Source organism: Phyllobates terribilis, unplaced genomic scaffold (assembly GCF_046119375.1).
Source record: "Phyllobates terribilis strain yellow unplaced genomic scaffold, ASM4611937v1 Scaffold_14__1_contigs__length_39327217, whole genome shotgun sequence".
NCBI lineage: Eukaryota > Metazoa > Chordata > Amphibia > Anura > Dendrobatidae > Phyllobates > Phyllobates terribilis.
This window is the reverse complement of record NW_027362774.1, coordinates 30263841-30279006: the sequence shown is the minus strand read 5'-3', so window position 1 is coordinate 30279006 and position 15166 is coordinate 30263841. Positions and strand designations below refer to the sequence as shown.

The window sequence follows — 15166 nt, the reverse complement described above, 5'->3', positions numbered from 1 at the left end:
TAGGGCGGCGGCGCTGGAACTTCCTGATTCTTAAAGTTACAGTGTGCGCAATCCTAATGCGTCCCCAGCCTATTGCTGTGAGTCACTGGATACTTAAACCTCCTCCACCCAGTGGGAGGTGCCTGAGCAACACTTTCTTTCAGTGTGTTCTGTGCAACTGTGAGTTGCCAGGTCCTGTCCTGAATCTTGCCTGTTTCCGTCACCCTGGGGGCTGAGTACCCAGGCCCGTTACCTGTATCTGTGACTTCTAGTCTATTTCCGCCACCCTGGGGGCTAAATGCCCAGGCTCGTTCCTGTGTCAGTTCCTGTCTGAACTGCGTCCTAGCCCGTTACCTGTTTGCCTCTATGTCGTCCGATCCTTCACTTTTCCTGCAGTGTCTGAACCAGTACCTAACTCCTACTCGTTGTCTCTGTACTTCTGTTTGTGAGTTTTGTGTCCACTCGCTACTTCATAGCAAGTACCTTGTGTGTATCTGGTTTTGCTTGTCCAGTTTCCCTGCCTCCGTATCTACCTCCTGTGTTCTAGCTATCTTCCTCTGTTTCCCTGTCTATTCCATGTGAACAGAGCCCTGTCCTGTCTGCCTGCACCTGCGGCTCTGCTCCGCTTGTCCCCTGCACCTGCGGCTCTGCTCCACTTGTCTTCCGCACCTGCAGCTCTGCTCTGTCCTGCTCAGCTTGTCCTCCGCACCTGTGGCTCTGCTCTGCCCTGCTCCACTTGCCCTCCGCACCTGCGGCTCTGCTCTGCTATGCCCTTCTCCGCTTGCCCTCCGCACCTGCGCTCTCTGCTCTGCTTCCCCTCCGCACCTGCGGCTTTGCTCTGCCCTGCTCCGCTTGCCCTCCGCACCTGCGGCTCTGCTCTGCCCTGCTCCGCTTGCCCTCCGCACCTGCGGCTCTGCTCTGCACCGCTTGCCCTCCGCACCTGCGGCTCTGCTCTGCTCCGCTTGTCCTCCGCACCTGCGGCTCTGCTCTGCCCTGCTCCGCTTGTCCTACGCACCTGCGGCTCTGCTCTGCTCCGCTTGTCCTCCGAACCTGCGGCTCTGTTCCTGTATCCCAATCTGTACTGGTCCCTATCCAGCCTGTTTACCTACCTGCCAGTACCGCCTGTCTGTATACCAGCCGTGCCTGCCAGTACCCACCTGTCTGTATACCAGCCGTGCCTGCCAGTACCCGCCTGTCTGTATACCAGTTGTGCCTGCCAGTACCCGCCTGTCTACATACCAGCCGTGCCTGCCAGTACCCATTTGTCTGCAAACCAGCCGTGCCTGCTAGTACCTGCCTGTCTACATACCAGTTGCGCCTGCCAGTACCCGTTTGTCTGCATACCAGCCAAACCTTCTCGTTCCTGCATTCCCCGATGTGGGTCAACAGCTGTGTGACCGGGGTCTGACCTGGAGTAGCACCTGGGCCACCTCCCACGTCCCTCCTTGGACACGGAGTCGACTAAGCCGCCGTACGTCCGTGGTCGGATCTGGTGAGGCCCCTATTCACACCCCTCCAGGCACTCCTCGGTTCGTGGCCCAGTGGGACCACTAACCACGCTCACCCCAAACAGTCCGGGCGTGAGCGTAACACACACCTTGCTAAACCTGACACAAGCTATGCACTGATGAAGTGGACAGGATGTTCATGAAACGCGTCTGATTTTAGCTTATAAATAAATGGACTCTTAACCAAGCACAGGGTATTGCATTCCTTCTTTGACCCGGAGGAGCGCGGAATCATTGGCACTTTCTTGCATCCCCAATTTATGGTACACAAACAAGTAATGAATGTCACCCAAAATTTTGAGAACGCAAGGGTCATGGGAAAGGCAGCTTAACATAAACTCATCCATGCGTGCCAGACTGCAAAGAGGCAAGACTTCCGTGTCCTCACCAAGAGGACGACTGACCATGCTCTCCTCCTCCTTCCTGTCCTCAGGCCATCCACGTTGAACAGACGGTATGACAGTTGTGCAGGTAGTACCGTCTATAGCGCATGAAACTAGCTCCTGTTCTTCCTTCTCCTCCTCATCCTCATTGTCACCCAATCCACGTTGGGATGAGATGAGGCTGGGCTGTGTGTAATCACCCTGTATGGTTCCTTGTTCCATCTCATCGTGCTCCGCCTGCAATGCATCCTCTTTGGTTGTGAGCAGAGAGCGTTTCAGAAGACAGAGAAGCGGGATGGTGACGCTAATTATGGCGTCATCACCGCTCACCATCTTGGTGGAGTCCTCAAAGTTTTGGAGGATGGTACATATGCCTGACATTCATGTCCACTCCTGAGGTTTTATGTGTGGAGTCTGAACTGAATACCGACGGCCTTGTTGATGCTGGTACTCAACAACTGCCCTCTTCTGCTCACAAATCCTTCCCAACATCTGCAATGTAGAGTTCCAACGCATGGGGACATCACACACCAGTCTGTGAGCCGGAAGCTGCAAACGCTGCTGAAACAGGGCAAGGGCGGCGGAAACTGTAGGTGACTTTCTAAAATGGGCACACAGGCGGTGTACTTTAACAAGCAGATCTGGCAGCTCTTTGAGGATTTGAGGAACCGCTGAACCACGAGGTTAAGCACATGGGCCAGGCATGGTACGTGTGTAAGCTCGCCTTGCCTCAGAGCCACCACTAGGTTCCGGCCATTGTCACACACGACCATACCTGGCTGTAGGTTCAGCGGTGTGAGCCACAGATCTGCCTGCACTTTCAGAGCTGTCCACAACTCTTTATCATTGTGCGGTTTGTCGCCTAAGCATATTAGCTTCAGCACAGCCTGTTGCCGCTTGGCCGAGGCAGTGCTGCAGTGCTTCCAGCTTGTGACTGATGTGGTCATTTCGGAGATGGAGGCTAAAGAGGAGGAGGCTGAGGTGCAGGAGCTGTAGACTGTGGGGACAACCCTGAATGACCTAGGGCCCGCAATCCATGGCGTCGGGAGGACGTGTTCCGTCCGAAGGTCCAATTGGGTCCCGGCTTCCACTATGTTAACCCAGTGTGCCGTCAGCGAGATGTACCGTCCCGGCCCACAAGCACTTGTCCACGTATCCGTGGTTAGGTGGACTTTCCCGGTAACTGCGTTGTTGAGGGCACGGCTAATGTTTTGGGACACGTGCTTGTGTAATGCGGGGACGGCACACCGGGAGAAATAGTGGCGGCTGGGGACTGAGTACCGAGGAACGGCCGCCGCCATCAGGTTACGGAAAGCTTCCGTCTCCACGAGCCTATAAGGCAACATTTTGAGTGAATGCAGTCGTGAAATGTGGGAATTTAGTAGCGTGACCTGTGGGGCGTTGGCTGAGTAATTGCGATTTGCCCTTGCGTTCCAAGGACTGGGGTATGGACAACTGAACGCGGCGCTGGGACAAGGACATGGACGTGCTTCCTGATGCTGCTACTTGAGAGTGTGCAACAACAGGTGCAGGACAGGAGGCATCTTCGCATGCACCATGGACAGGGGATTGGCTTGCACGCACAACAGCGGAAGAAGCAGTGGTGCCACCCGCAGACACTGTTCCAGGACCCTGGGGTTCGGCCCACAAAGTCGGGTGCTTTGCTGCCATGTGCCTGATCATGCAGGTGGTGGTCAGGCTGCTAGTTTTGCCACCCCTGCTGATGCTGGCCTGGCAGGTGGTGCAAATGGCCTTTTTGGGGTTATCGGCAGAGTCTTTAAAAAACAACCAGACTCGGGAAGACCTAACAGTTGTACTGGCAACTTACGGGGAACGGTTGCCTGCCTTCTGTCTGCGGCCACCACACTGCTTCTTCCTGCCTGTTGGGGTGCTCTCCCTCCCTCCCCCTTTGTGCTGCTGTCCTCACTCTGCATGTCCTCCTGCCAGGTTGGGTCAGTTACTATATCATCCACCACCTCGTCTTCCACTTCCGCACCCTGGTCCTCCTCCTGACTTTCTGGCAATTGTGTCTCATTATCATCCACGTCTTGTGACACTTTCCCACCGTCGCCTTCATGTGACCGTGGCTGGTCAAATATTTGTGTACCGGGCGAGAGGCCCGAATCTATAAATTGTGAAGTGGACAGCTCTTCGGAGTGTCCAAGTGTGGAATCAGTTGTCTCCGGGCACTCGGCATGGTGGGAGGAAGGAGGATCAGGATGAGGAATATGCGGTCCAGACTCACAGCTACTGAGACTTGACCGTGTGGAAGACATTGTCGTGGTGGTGGTGGTGGTGGCCAAGTGACTGGAAGCATTATCTGCTATCCAGTCAATAACCTTTTCACACTGCTCTGGGTTCAATAGTGGTGTGCTGCGGTCCCCTATTAATTGGGACAGGAAGGTCGAGCGAGAAGATGTGGGTGTTTCTTGTGGCACAATTTCAGCTTGCCCACGGCCTCGGCCTCTGCATGTACCATCACCATTATGTCCAGACAGAAAAGCAGGTAATATTTAAGTAGAGACTGTCGCAAGGGAAATATCTAAACAGTTCTCATGGTAGTAATCTCCCCATTCAACAATTTCCCTTGCTTGCCAATCCACCAATGGGTTATATTTCACCAACCAAGGGAGACCCAAAACAATTGGGGTGGGGAGACTGTCCAGGACATAGCAAGGGATTATCTCACAATGAACCGACCCCACCCTCAGTTTTTCATTATGTACCATCTGAGTTAGTGCTTTCTGTGCAAGTGGTGCTGAGTCGATGGAGAAGATGGGAATGGTTCAGCTAAAGTACAGCAAGCGAGACCATGAGTTCTCACAAACTCAGCATCAACCATGCTGACTCCGGCTCCACTGTCAACAAACACAGAAATTTTCTCGGTTCTGCTCTCTAGCACTACCACTGCCGTCAGGACAAACCGGGAACTGCAGGTTGGCGAAAAGAGCCCCCCTTGCTTATCCAACTCCAGACTACCAAGGGTTAATAGAGTCTCCTTTTGCTTAGGGATTGAAAGACAGACCCCAGTAAAATGTCCCTTTTTCCCACAAAAAAAACATAAGCCTTCTTCCTTGCGAATCTCTGGGGAACTGTATGATGCAGAGACCCCCTAACTGCATGGGTTCCTCCACCTCCCCCAGTACTGGTTCACCGCCATAGGTACACAACTCCGACAAGAAGGCCCCGGAGAAGGTGGTCTCACCTGCCTATTCCAAAGGTGTCTATCCATACGTATAGCTAATGACATGGCAGCCTCCAAGGACTGAGGAGTTTCATATACAGCCAAGGCATCTTTCAACCTTTCAGTAAGACCCACACAAATTGACTTCTAAGGGCTGAGTCCTTCCATTTGGAATCTGTTGTTCATCTACGGAATTGCGAACTGTATGTCTCCACTGACCTAATCCCCTGCTGAAGGCGACGTAGCCTGGACTCCACCAAGGAGACTCGGTCAGGGTCATCATAGATGAGGGCCAGAGCCCCGAAAAACCCCTCTACAGACTGGAAACAAACCGAACCCTGCGGTAACGAAAAAGCCCATGACTGAGGATCTCCCTGCAGCAGTGAGATCACAATCCCCACTCGTTGCTCCTCACTTCAGGAGGAGTAAGGACGAAGTTTAAAGTACAACTTGCAGGCCTCTTTGAATACCAAAAATGTGTCCCTATTCCTGAAAACCTGTCCGGGAGGGCAACATTGGGTTCGGACTGGACAGGCCTACCTGCATAACGTATAGGCGAACTAGGCGGCCGCCTAGGGCGCCGACCCTAAGGGGGCGCCAGAGAAAAATTAGAAAAAATTATAAAAAATCTTTTCAAATGGCAAAAAGTTTTAGGGATGGAAAGAAAAGTGTACATACATTTTTTTACCATACATTTAAAAGAAAAACCGTTGAGCTTCAATTTACGCATGGAAAGGAGGCGCTAAACTACGGATGTGAGTCGTTTGCATCGTCTGCTGACAGGTGTTTGATTCCGCGCGTTTATTTTGCTCCTAAGTTTTCAAATGTTGGCAAAGCAAAGCAAACAACCAAAAATGCACACACTACACTAAGGGGGTGCCCGAGAGAAAAAAATCCGTATACTTAAAAGGTAGGTGTACCATATGGCCTATTTATACGTAGTTTGGACTTTAGGTACTAGTTGGCGATTATATTGATAGATGTCATCAGCAGTCGATGCGGCAAGTGGGAGGAGTCTGTTTTGACGCATTGGCGTAGACTGCCTGGACTGCCAGTCAGGCCAGCTAAGGCAAGGGAGATAGTATCTACGTTTTTTGCATATTGGCGCGCGCTATTATAATATTTTCGAGGTATGTCTCTACTGTTTGCATGCTTTATCATGTGAGCCATTGCTGTTATTTTGTATATTCATTAGATTCATTGTTCCATGAGGTTTCATGAATGCAAATAGAAAATAGGAGGTTTTTAGTAACTTTTTGGCCTAGGTTCTAAAGTGTTAGGTGCTGCGAGGTAGGTATATTGTTTTGATTTTCAAAAATATTGGAAACATTGGAACTTGTTAAAGAAATTTGTGTTTTTTGTCTTAAAAGTAAAATCATATTATATAATGTTCAGATAACAATTTTAATCGGCGCGTTAACTTTTAGGTAAATGCTGTGTGTTGTAACGAGTCATGGCTGATAAGAAGAAAAAACTTTCGGGGTTTCAGAACCGTAAAAGAAAAGCTGAGGAGGAGAAATCACTTTCAAAAATCAAAGGGTCATTTTTAAAATATCTAAGCAATAGAAATGAAGACGCGGAATTCCAAACGTTGGAACAACAGGCTTCTGTTGCCTCGGAAATATCAAATGTGGAAATAGAATTTGTTTCTCATGCTGAAAATAGTGAACTACAACCATCAATATCTGGTGGTAGATCTGATCAAAGTACCAGTACTGACATGGAGGCTGGTACATCGATAGAAATACTACGCAAAGACTATTCGGACGATCCCGCTACGTGGACAGCAATCAATGATGACTTACGCCTAGATGTAGTAAAACTCGGCCCCACACAAGTTAAAGATTTCGATTTTCCTTTGGACACTAATCGTAGAAAATTTTCTTGTGTTCACTATAAACGTCGTCTTGTCAATGGTGAAAGTCTTGAACGCAATTGGCTAACGTATTCTATTCAGAAAAATTCAGTTTTTTGTTTTTGCTGCACGTTGTTTCCAGACTCATCACTTCAACTAGGAATCCTCAAACGCTCAGCCTTAGGTACTGATGGTGTAAATGACTGGAAAAACATATCTGCTATTTTAGCCAGCCACGAAAAAAGCAAAGATCACATGATTAGCTTTCAAAAATGGAAGGAACTCGAAAATAGACTTAAGATGAACAAGAACATTGACGAAGAACACTTACGCAAAATTGAAGAGCAAGAAAAATACTGGCATCAAATTTTAGATAGGTTGATAGCTCTAGTGAGGGTACTAGGTATGCAAAACTTAGCGTTCCGTGGATCAAATGATGCATTGTTTGCATCTAATAATGGGAACTTTTTGAAATTTGTGGAGTATTTGGCTATGTTCGATCCCGTCATGTGTGAGCACATTCGGAAAATCCGGGACAAAGAGATTCATGCACATTATTTGGGAAAAACAATACAGAATGAGATGATTCAACTGCTAAGTAATGGTATTCAGGAAAAGATTCTTGACGATGTCAAAACTGCAAAATCCTTTTCTGTAGAGCTGGATTGTACTTCTGACGTGTCTCATGTTGAACAAATGACAATCATTGTTCGGTTTGTTTCCACATCAGAAGACAAAAAGTTTGAAATTAAAGAGCACTTCTTGGGATTCATTCCTGTTTCTGATACAACTGGAGGTGGTTTGACAGCCGCTGTCTTGAACAAATTTGAAGAACTGTCGCTCTCTGTGGACAGCTTACGAGGGCAAGGCTACGACAATGGGAGCAACATGAAGGGAAAAAACATTGGACTACAAAGACGAATTTTGGACATAAACCCACGTGCATTCTTTGTGCCTTGCAGCTCCCATTCTCTAAACTTAGTCGTCAACGATGCCGCTAAATGTTGTTTTGGAGCAACAACTTTTTTCCTGTTAGTTCAAAATCTCTACGTATTTTTCTCTTCGTCAACTCAGCGTTGGGAAGTACTCGTGCGTCATTTGCCATCTCTGACTCTAAAACCTCTAAGCGAAACAAGGTGGGAAAGTAGAATTGATGCTCTGGCCCCGCTCCGTTACCAATTGAGCGAAGTCCATGATGCCCTAATGGACATAGCAGAAAATATTAGTCTCACAGGAAGCTCTGGAAATGTCTCCCGGCTAGAAGCTCAAGGTCTTGCTAAACAAGTTGGAACCTTTTCTTTTGTTACATCTGTTCTAGTATGGTTCAACATTTTGTACGAAATCAATTTGACAAGTAAGTTACTTCAGTCACAAGAATTCGATTTAGCTGCTGCTTCTCAACACCTTGACAAAACAAAGAAATATCTGCAATCATAAAGAAGCGATGAAGAGTTTGAGAAGCTGTTAGTTGATGCGAGAGAAATCGTATACCAGCTAATTTTGAGTCAAGTTCTGCGCCAAAACGTTTAAAGAAAAAAACCAGACAGTTCTCTTATGAAGGGAAAGATGAGCCCATAAGAGATGAGAAACAGAGTTTCAAAATTAACTTTTACTTTGCGATCTTAGATACTGCTATAAATTCAGTTGATGAGCGTTTCACTCAGCTGAAAGAAATGGAATTGAAATTTGGATTTTTGTACCACATCCGTTCACTTGAGGGAAAACCAAGCAAATTTGTTCTGGATAAGTGTAAAGCTCTGGAAAAGTCTCTTACACATCGAAGTAAAAGACATCGATGCCATAGAGCTATGTGGTGAACTGCAGGCAATGTCAAGACGTGTTCCATAAGATTCATCACCTAAAGACGTTCTTGAACTTTTGCTTAAATCTGACTTGAAAGAAAGTGTCCCCAACCTGGTGGTGGCTCTAAGAATTCTTTCGACTCTGCCTGTGTCCGTGGCCTCAGGAGAGAGAACCTTCTCAAAACTAAAGCTAATTAAAACATATTTAAGGGCAAATATGACCCAAGAGAGGTTGGTTGGGTTGGCAACAATTTCGATAGAATCTGAAGTTGCTAAACAAATTAATCTCGGTGACTTAGTGTCATCCTTTTCAAAAAAAAAAGGCAAGGAAACAAAAATTTTAATTACCTATGGTCGTTTTTGTTTTGTGTTATTGATTACTTTGTATATATTTGTCCTATACAACTTCTCAGAAGATTAAAGAGTTAGGAGAGAGTTAATTAATCATTGTTGTTGTGGTTTATTTTGCTCCTAAATTTATATCCCAAGTTTTCATCTACTGCCAAGAATAGTAGGGGCGCAACAAATTAGTTTCGCCTAGGGCGCCGTAATCTCACGGGCCGGCCCTGGAGACCCCCCACATTAGCGACCTGTAGGCGCTGATGCTGTTGCTGAACCTCACAGCGGAGGTCAGTCACCTCCAGAGACAGACAGCGCAGCCGCTCTGCAACTGAACCCATACCAAGGGAGAAAGGAGAAAAAAAAACACGCCCAAAAAAACCACACAAATAAACCAAAGTGTCAGTTTTTTTTTTCCCTGTGATAATGTCACGCAAGGTGTAGGAAAGACTAAATGCGACACAAAGGGAAGGGGGGAAGGGAGCCCAGACTCTAGGGAAAAGGGGGAGTGGAGACCTCCAAGGCAGATCTGATATCACCCTGTCTCCCCTGACAGTCCTTATATTGGTTCCTCACCAATCACCACACAGGAACCTAGACCCTATATTTCCCTAGCGCTTGGCCCTGGATAGGGAAGGGGGGATGAGCACTAGTCGATCCCCACAAACAACTAAAGACAACAAGGGAGACAGACATGTTGGAAAGTAACTTCGCTTTAGCCGACTTCAGAGTGATAACTCCAAACGTCCTCCTAGCACCACAGAGGAAGTTAGCAGTCTGAGAGCTCCAAGCCTTTACAAGGAAACATGTGAGTATCACCGGCTCCTCCCTGCTACAAAGTGAAACTATTTATACACCTAGACCTGGGTGTCAATTAGAGCAGGAGGGAGGTAGCTGCTGGGTCCTGCCCGGGGACCTGCCCGATGTCACGGGCCAAATATACTTACCCTGCGAGCCAGAGTTTGACATATGTAGTTGAGATCAGAGCATGTTCCTGTGTGTGAACGGCACAGTCACAGTCCAGACCCAAATCCCGGAGAATCTGTGACAAGACGGGAAAATCATCGATCACAGACGTCTCCATCCAATCACTGAGCGAGAGCGAGGGGGCAAAGAAGGGGAAAATGTCACCTCTAGATGTGCAAAACTGCTAGAGACAGTGGTGGTCCTACAAAGTTCTGATTCAGGGGGCTCAATTCAAATGCACCTCACAATTTTCAGATTATTATTTTTAAAATATTTAGAAAACCTCGTGTCATTTCTTTTACATGTCACAAATATTTGCTGCTTTATACTGGTATCCAATAAAATAAAAAGTTGAGAAGTTCAGGGGGTATAAATACTTTTTCAAGGCGCTGTATAAGAACTTGCACACAATGTACAATGCCAAAGCGTTCTGTAGAGAGCTCACCGGCCCTTTAATATGTGGACAATAATTAGAATTCTGTCAATGTAAAGAGAAGGTTCTGCAGCAGCTCAGCCCCACGAAACATTAAAGACTGACACTATCACAGAAAACGCGAACCCCTCCCCCACTGCGGTCACTTACCTGAGCTGGGAGTGGAGTTTAGTGGCTTTAGTGCTGAAATCTTCCCAGATCGGGTAAGAACTCTGCAGAAAGGAAGAAAGGAAGTAAATGATCCGAAATCACGTAGAACACGTACAGCTGCTGCTATAACATAAGCTTGTGTACAGAAAAAGAGTGTTTGATGATATACCCTAGGATGTGCCAAGTACAGAGTGCAGCTCTGGAGTACAACACAGAATAAGCAATGTATGTACACAGTGACTGCACCAGCAGAATAGTGAGTGCAGCTCTGGAGTATAATACAGGGGGTAACTCAGGATCAGTAATGTAATGTATGTACACAGTGACTCCACCAGCAGAATAGTGAGTGCAGCTCTGGAGTATAATACAGGATGTAACTCAGGATCAGTAATGTAATGTATGTACATAGTGACTGCACCAGCAGAATAGTGAGTGCAGCTCTGGAGTATAATACAGGATGTAACTCAGGATCAGTAATGTAATGTATGTACATAGTGACTGCACCAGCAGAATAGTGAGTGCAGCTCTGGAGTATAATACAGGATGTAACTCAGGATCAGTAATGTAATGTATGTACATAGTGACTGCACCAGCAGAATAGTGAGTGCAGCTCTGGAGTATAATACAGGATGTAACTCAGGATCAGTAATGTATGTACACGGTGACTGCACCAGCAGAATAGTGAGTGCTGCTCTGGAGTATAATACAGGAGGTAACTCAGGATCAGTAATGTAATGTATGTACACAGTGACTGCACCAGCAGATTAGTGAGTGCAGCTCTGGAGTATAATACAGGATGTAACTCAGGATCAGTAATGTAATGTATGTACACAGTGACTGCACCAGCAGAATAGTGAGTGCAGCTCTGGAGTATAATACAGGATGTAACTCAGGATCAGTAATGTAATGTATGTACACAGTGACTGCACCAGCAGAATAGTGAGTGCAGCTCTGGAGTATAATACAGGATGTAACTCAGGATCAGTAATGTAATGTATGTACACGGTGACTGCACCAGCAGAATAGTGAGTGCAGCTCTGGGGTATAATACAGGATGTAACTCAGGATCAGTAATGTATGTACACAGTGACTGCACCAGCAGAATAGTGAGTGCTGCTCTGGAGTATAATACAGGAGGTAACTCAGGATCAGTAATGTATGTACACGGTGACTGCACCAGCAGAATAGTGAGTGCTGCTCTGGAGTATAATACAGGAGGTAACTCAGGATCAGTAATGTAATGTATGTACACAGTGACTGCACCAGCAGATTAGTGAGTGCAGCTCTGGAGTATAATACAGGATGTAACTCAGGATCAGTAATGTAATGTATGTACACAGTGACTGCACCAGCAGAATAGTGAGTGCAGTTCTGGAGTATAATACAGGATGTAACTCAGGATCAGTAATGTAATGTATGTACACAGTGACTGCACCAGCAGAATAGTGAGTGCAGCTCTGGAGTATAATACAGGATGTAACTCAGGATCAGTAATGTAATGTATGTACACGGTGACTGCACCAGCAGAATAGTGAGTGCAGCTCTGGGGTATAATACAGGATGTAACTCAGGATCAGTAATGTATGTACACAGTGACTGCACCAGCAGAATAGTGAGTGCTGCTCTGGAGTATAATACAGGAGGTAACTCAGGATCAGTAATGTATGTACACGGTGACTGCACCAGCAGAATAGTGAGTGCTGCTCTGGAGTATAATACAGGAGGTAACTCAGGATCAGTAATGTAATGTATGTACACAGTGACTGCACCAGCAGAATAGTGAGTGCAGCTCTGGACTATAATACAGGATGTAACTCAGGATCAGTAATGTAATGTATGTACACAGTGACTGCACCAGCAGAATAGTGAGTGCAGCTCTGGAGTTTAATACAGGAGGTAACTCAGGATCAGTAATGTAATGTATGTACACAGTGACTGCACCAGCAGAATAGTGAGTGCAGCTCTGGAGTATAATACAGGATGTAACTCAGGATCAGTAATGTAATGTATGTACACAGTGACTGCACCAGCAGAATAGTGAGTGCAGCTCTGGAGTATAATACAGGATGTAACTCAGGATCAGTAATGTAATGTATGTACACAGTGACTGCACCAGCAGAATAGTGAGCGCAGCTCTGGAGTATAATACAGGATGTAACTCAGGATCAGTAATGTAATGTATGTACACAGTGACTGCACCAGCAGAATAGTGAGTGCAGCTCTGGAGTATAATACAGGATGTAACTCAGGATCAGTAATGTAATGTATGTACACAGTGACTGCACCAGCAGAATAGTGAGTGCAGCTCTGGAGTTTAATACAGGAGGTAACTCAGGATCAGTAATGTAATGTATGTACACAGTGACTGCACCAGCAGAATAGTGAGTGCAGCTCTGGGGTATAATACAGGATGTAACTCAGGATCAGTAATGTAATGTATGTACACAGTGAATGCACCAGCAGAATAGTGAGTGCAGCTCTGGAGTATAATACAGGATGTAACTCAGGATCAGTAATGTAATGTATGTGCACAGTGACTGCATCAGCAGAATAGTGAGTGCAGCTCTGGGGTATAATACAGGATGTAACTCAGGATCAGTAATGTAATGTATGTACACAGTGACTGCACCAGCAGAATAGTGAGTGCAGCTCTGGAGGATAATACAGGATGTAACTCAGGATCAGTAATGTAATGTATGTATACAGTGACTGAACCAGCAGAATAGTGAGTGCAGCTCTGGAGTATAATACAGGATGTAACTCAGGATCAGTAATGTAATGTATGTACACAGTGACTGCACCAGCAGAATAGTGAGTGCAGCTCTGGAGTATAATACAGGAGGTAACTCAGGATCAGTAATGTAATGTATGTACACAGTGACTGCACCAGCAGAATAGTGAGTGCAGCTCTGGAGTATAATACAGGATGTAACTCAGGATCAGTAATGTAATGTATGTACACAGTGAAGGCACCAGCAGAATAGTGAGTGCAGCTCTGGAGTATAATACAGGATGTAACTCAGGATCAGTAATGTAATGTATGTACACAGTGACTGCACCAGCAGAATAGTGAGTGCAGCTCTGGAGTATAATACAGGATGTAACTCAGGATCAGTAATGTAATGTATGTACACAGTGACTGCACCAGCAGAATAGTGAGTGCAGCTCTGGAGTATAATACAGGATGTAACTCAGGATCAGTAATGTAATGTATGTACACAGTGACTGCACCAGCAGAATAGTGAGCGCAGCTCTGGAGTATAATACAGGATGTAACTCAGGATCAGTAATGTAATGTATGTACACAGTGACTGCACCAGCAGAATAGTGAGTGCAGCTCTGGAGTATAATACAGGATGTAACTCAGGATCAGTAATGTAATGTATGTACACAGTGACTGCACCAGCAGAATAGTGAGTGCAGCTCTGGAGTTTAATACAGGAGGTAACTCAGGATCAGTAATGTAATGTATGTACACAGTGACTGCACCAGCAGAATAGTGAGTGCAGCTCTGGGGTATAATACAGGATGTAACTCAGGATCAGTAATGTAATGTATGTACACAGTGAATGCACCAGCAGAATAGTGAGTGCAGCTCTGGAGTATAATACAGGATGTAACTCAGGATCAGTAATGTAATGTATGTGCACAGTGACTGCATCAGCAGAATAGTGAGTGCAGCTCTGGGGTATAATACAGGATGTAACTCAGGATCAGTAATGTAATGTATGTACACAGTGACTGCACCAGCAGAATAGTGAGCGCAGCTCTGGAGTATAATACAGGATGTAACTCAGGATCAGTAATGTAATGTATGTACACAGTGACTGCACCAGCAGAATAGTGAGTGCAGCTCTGGAGTATAATACAGGATGTAACTCAGGATCAGTAATGTAATGTATGTACACAGTGACTGCACCAGCAGAATAGTGAGTGCAGCTCTGGAGTTTAATACAGGAGGTAACTCAGGATCAGTAATGTAATGTATGTACACAGTGACTGCACCAGCAGAATAGTGAGTGCAGCTCTGGGGTATAATACAGGATGTAACTCAGGATCAGTAATGTAATGTATGTACACAGTGAATGCACCAGCAGAATAGTGAGTGCAGCTCTGGAGTATAATACAGGATGTAACTCAGGATCAGTAATGTAATGTATGTACACAGTGACTGCACCAGCAGAATAGTGAGTGCAGCTCTGGAGGATAATACAGGATGTAACTCAGGATCAGTAATGTAATGTATGTATACAGTGACTGAACCAGCAGAATAGTGAGTGCAGCTCTGGAGTATAATACAGGATGTAACTCAGGATCAGTAATGTAATGTATGTACACAGTGACTGCACCAGCAGAATAGTGAGTGCAGCTCTGGAGGATAATACAGGATGTAACTCAGGATCAGTAATGTAATGTATGTATACAGTGACTGAACCAGCAGAATAGTGAGTGCAGCTCTGGAGTATAATACAGGATGTAACTCAGGATCAGTAATGTAATGTATGTACACAGTGACTGCACCAGCAGAATAGTGAGTGCAGCTCTGGAGTATAATACAGGAGGTAAC

At 46.1% G+C, this 15166-nt stretch overlaps 1 protein-coding gene across 4 annotated transcripts in view; it reads right to left on the bottom strand.

The window, feature by feature from the left end:
* MTSS2 (MTSS I-BAR domain containing 2) overlaps positions 1–15166 on the bottom strand; it is a 117446-nt gene that overhangs the window by 71753 nt on the left and 30527 nt on the right. For all 4 annotated transcript variants that reach the window (XM_073659825.1, XM_073659823.1, XM_073659824.1 and 1 more), the window contains exon 2: positions 10600–10661. In XM_073659825.1, coding sequence (XP_073515926.1) covers positions 10600–10661 — 62 coding nt within the window. The remainder of the gene's footprint in view (positions 1–10599; positions 10662–15166) is intronic.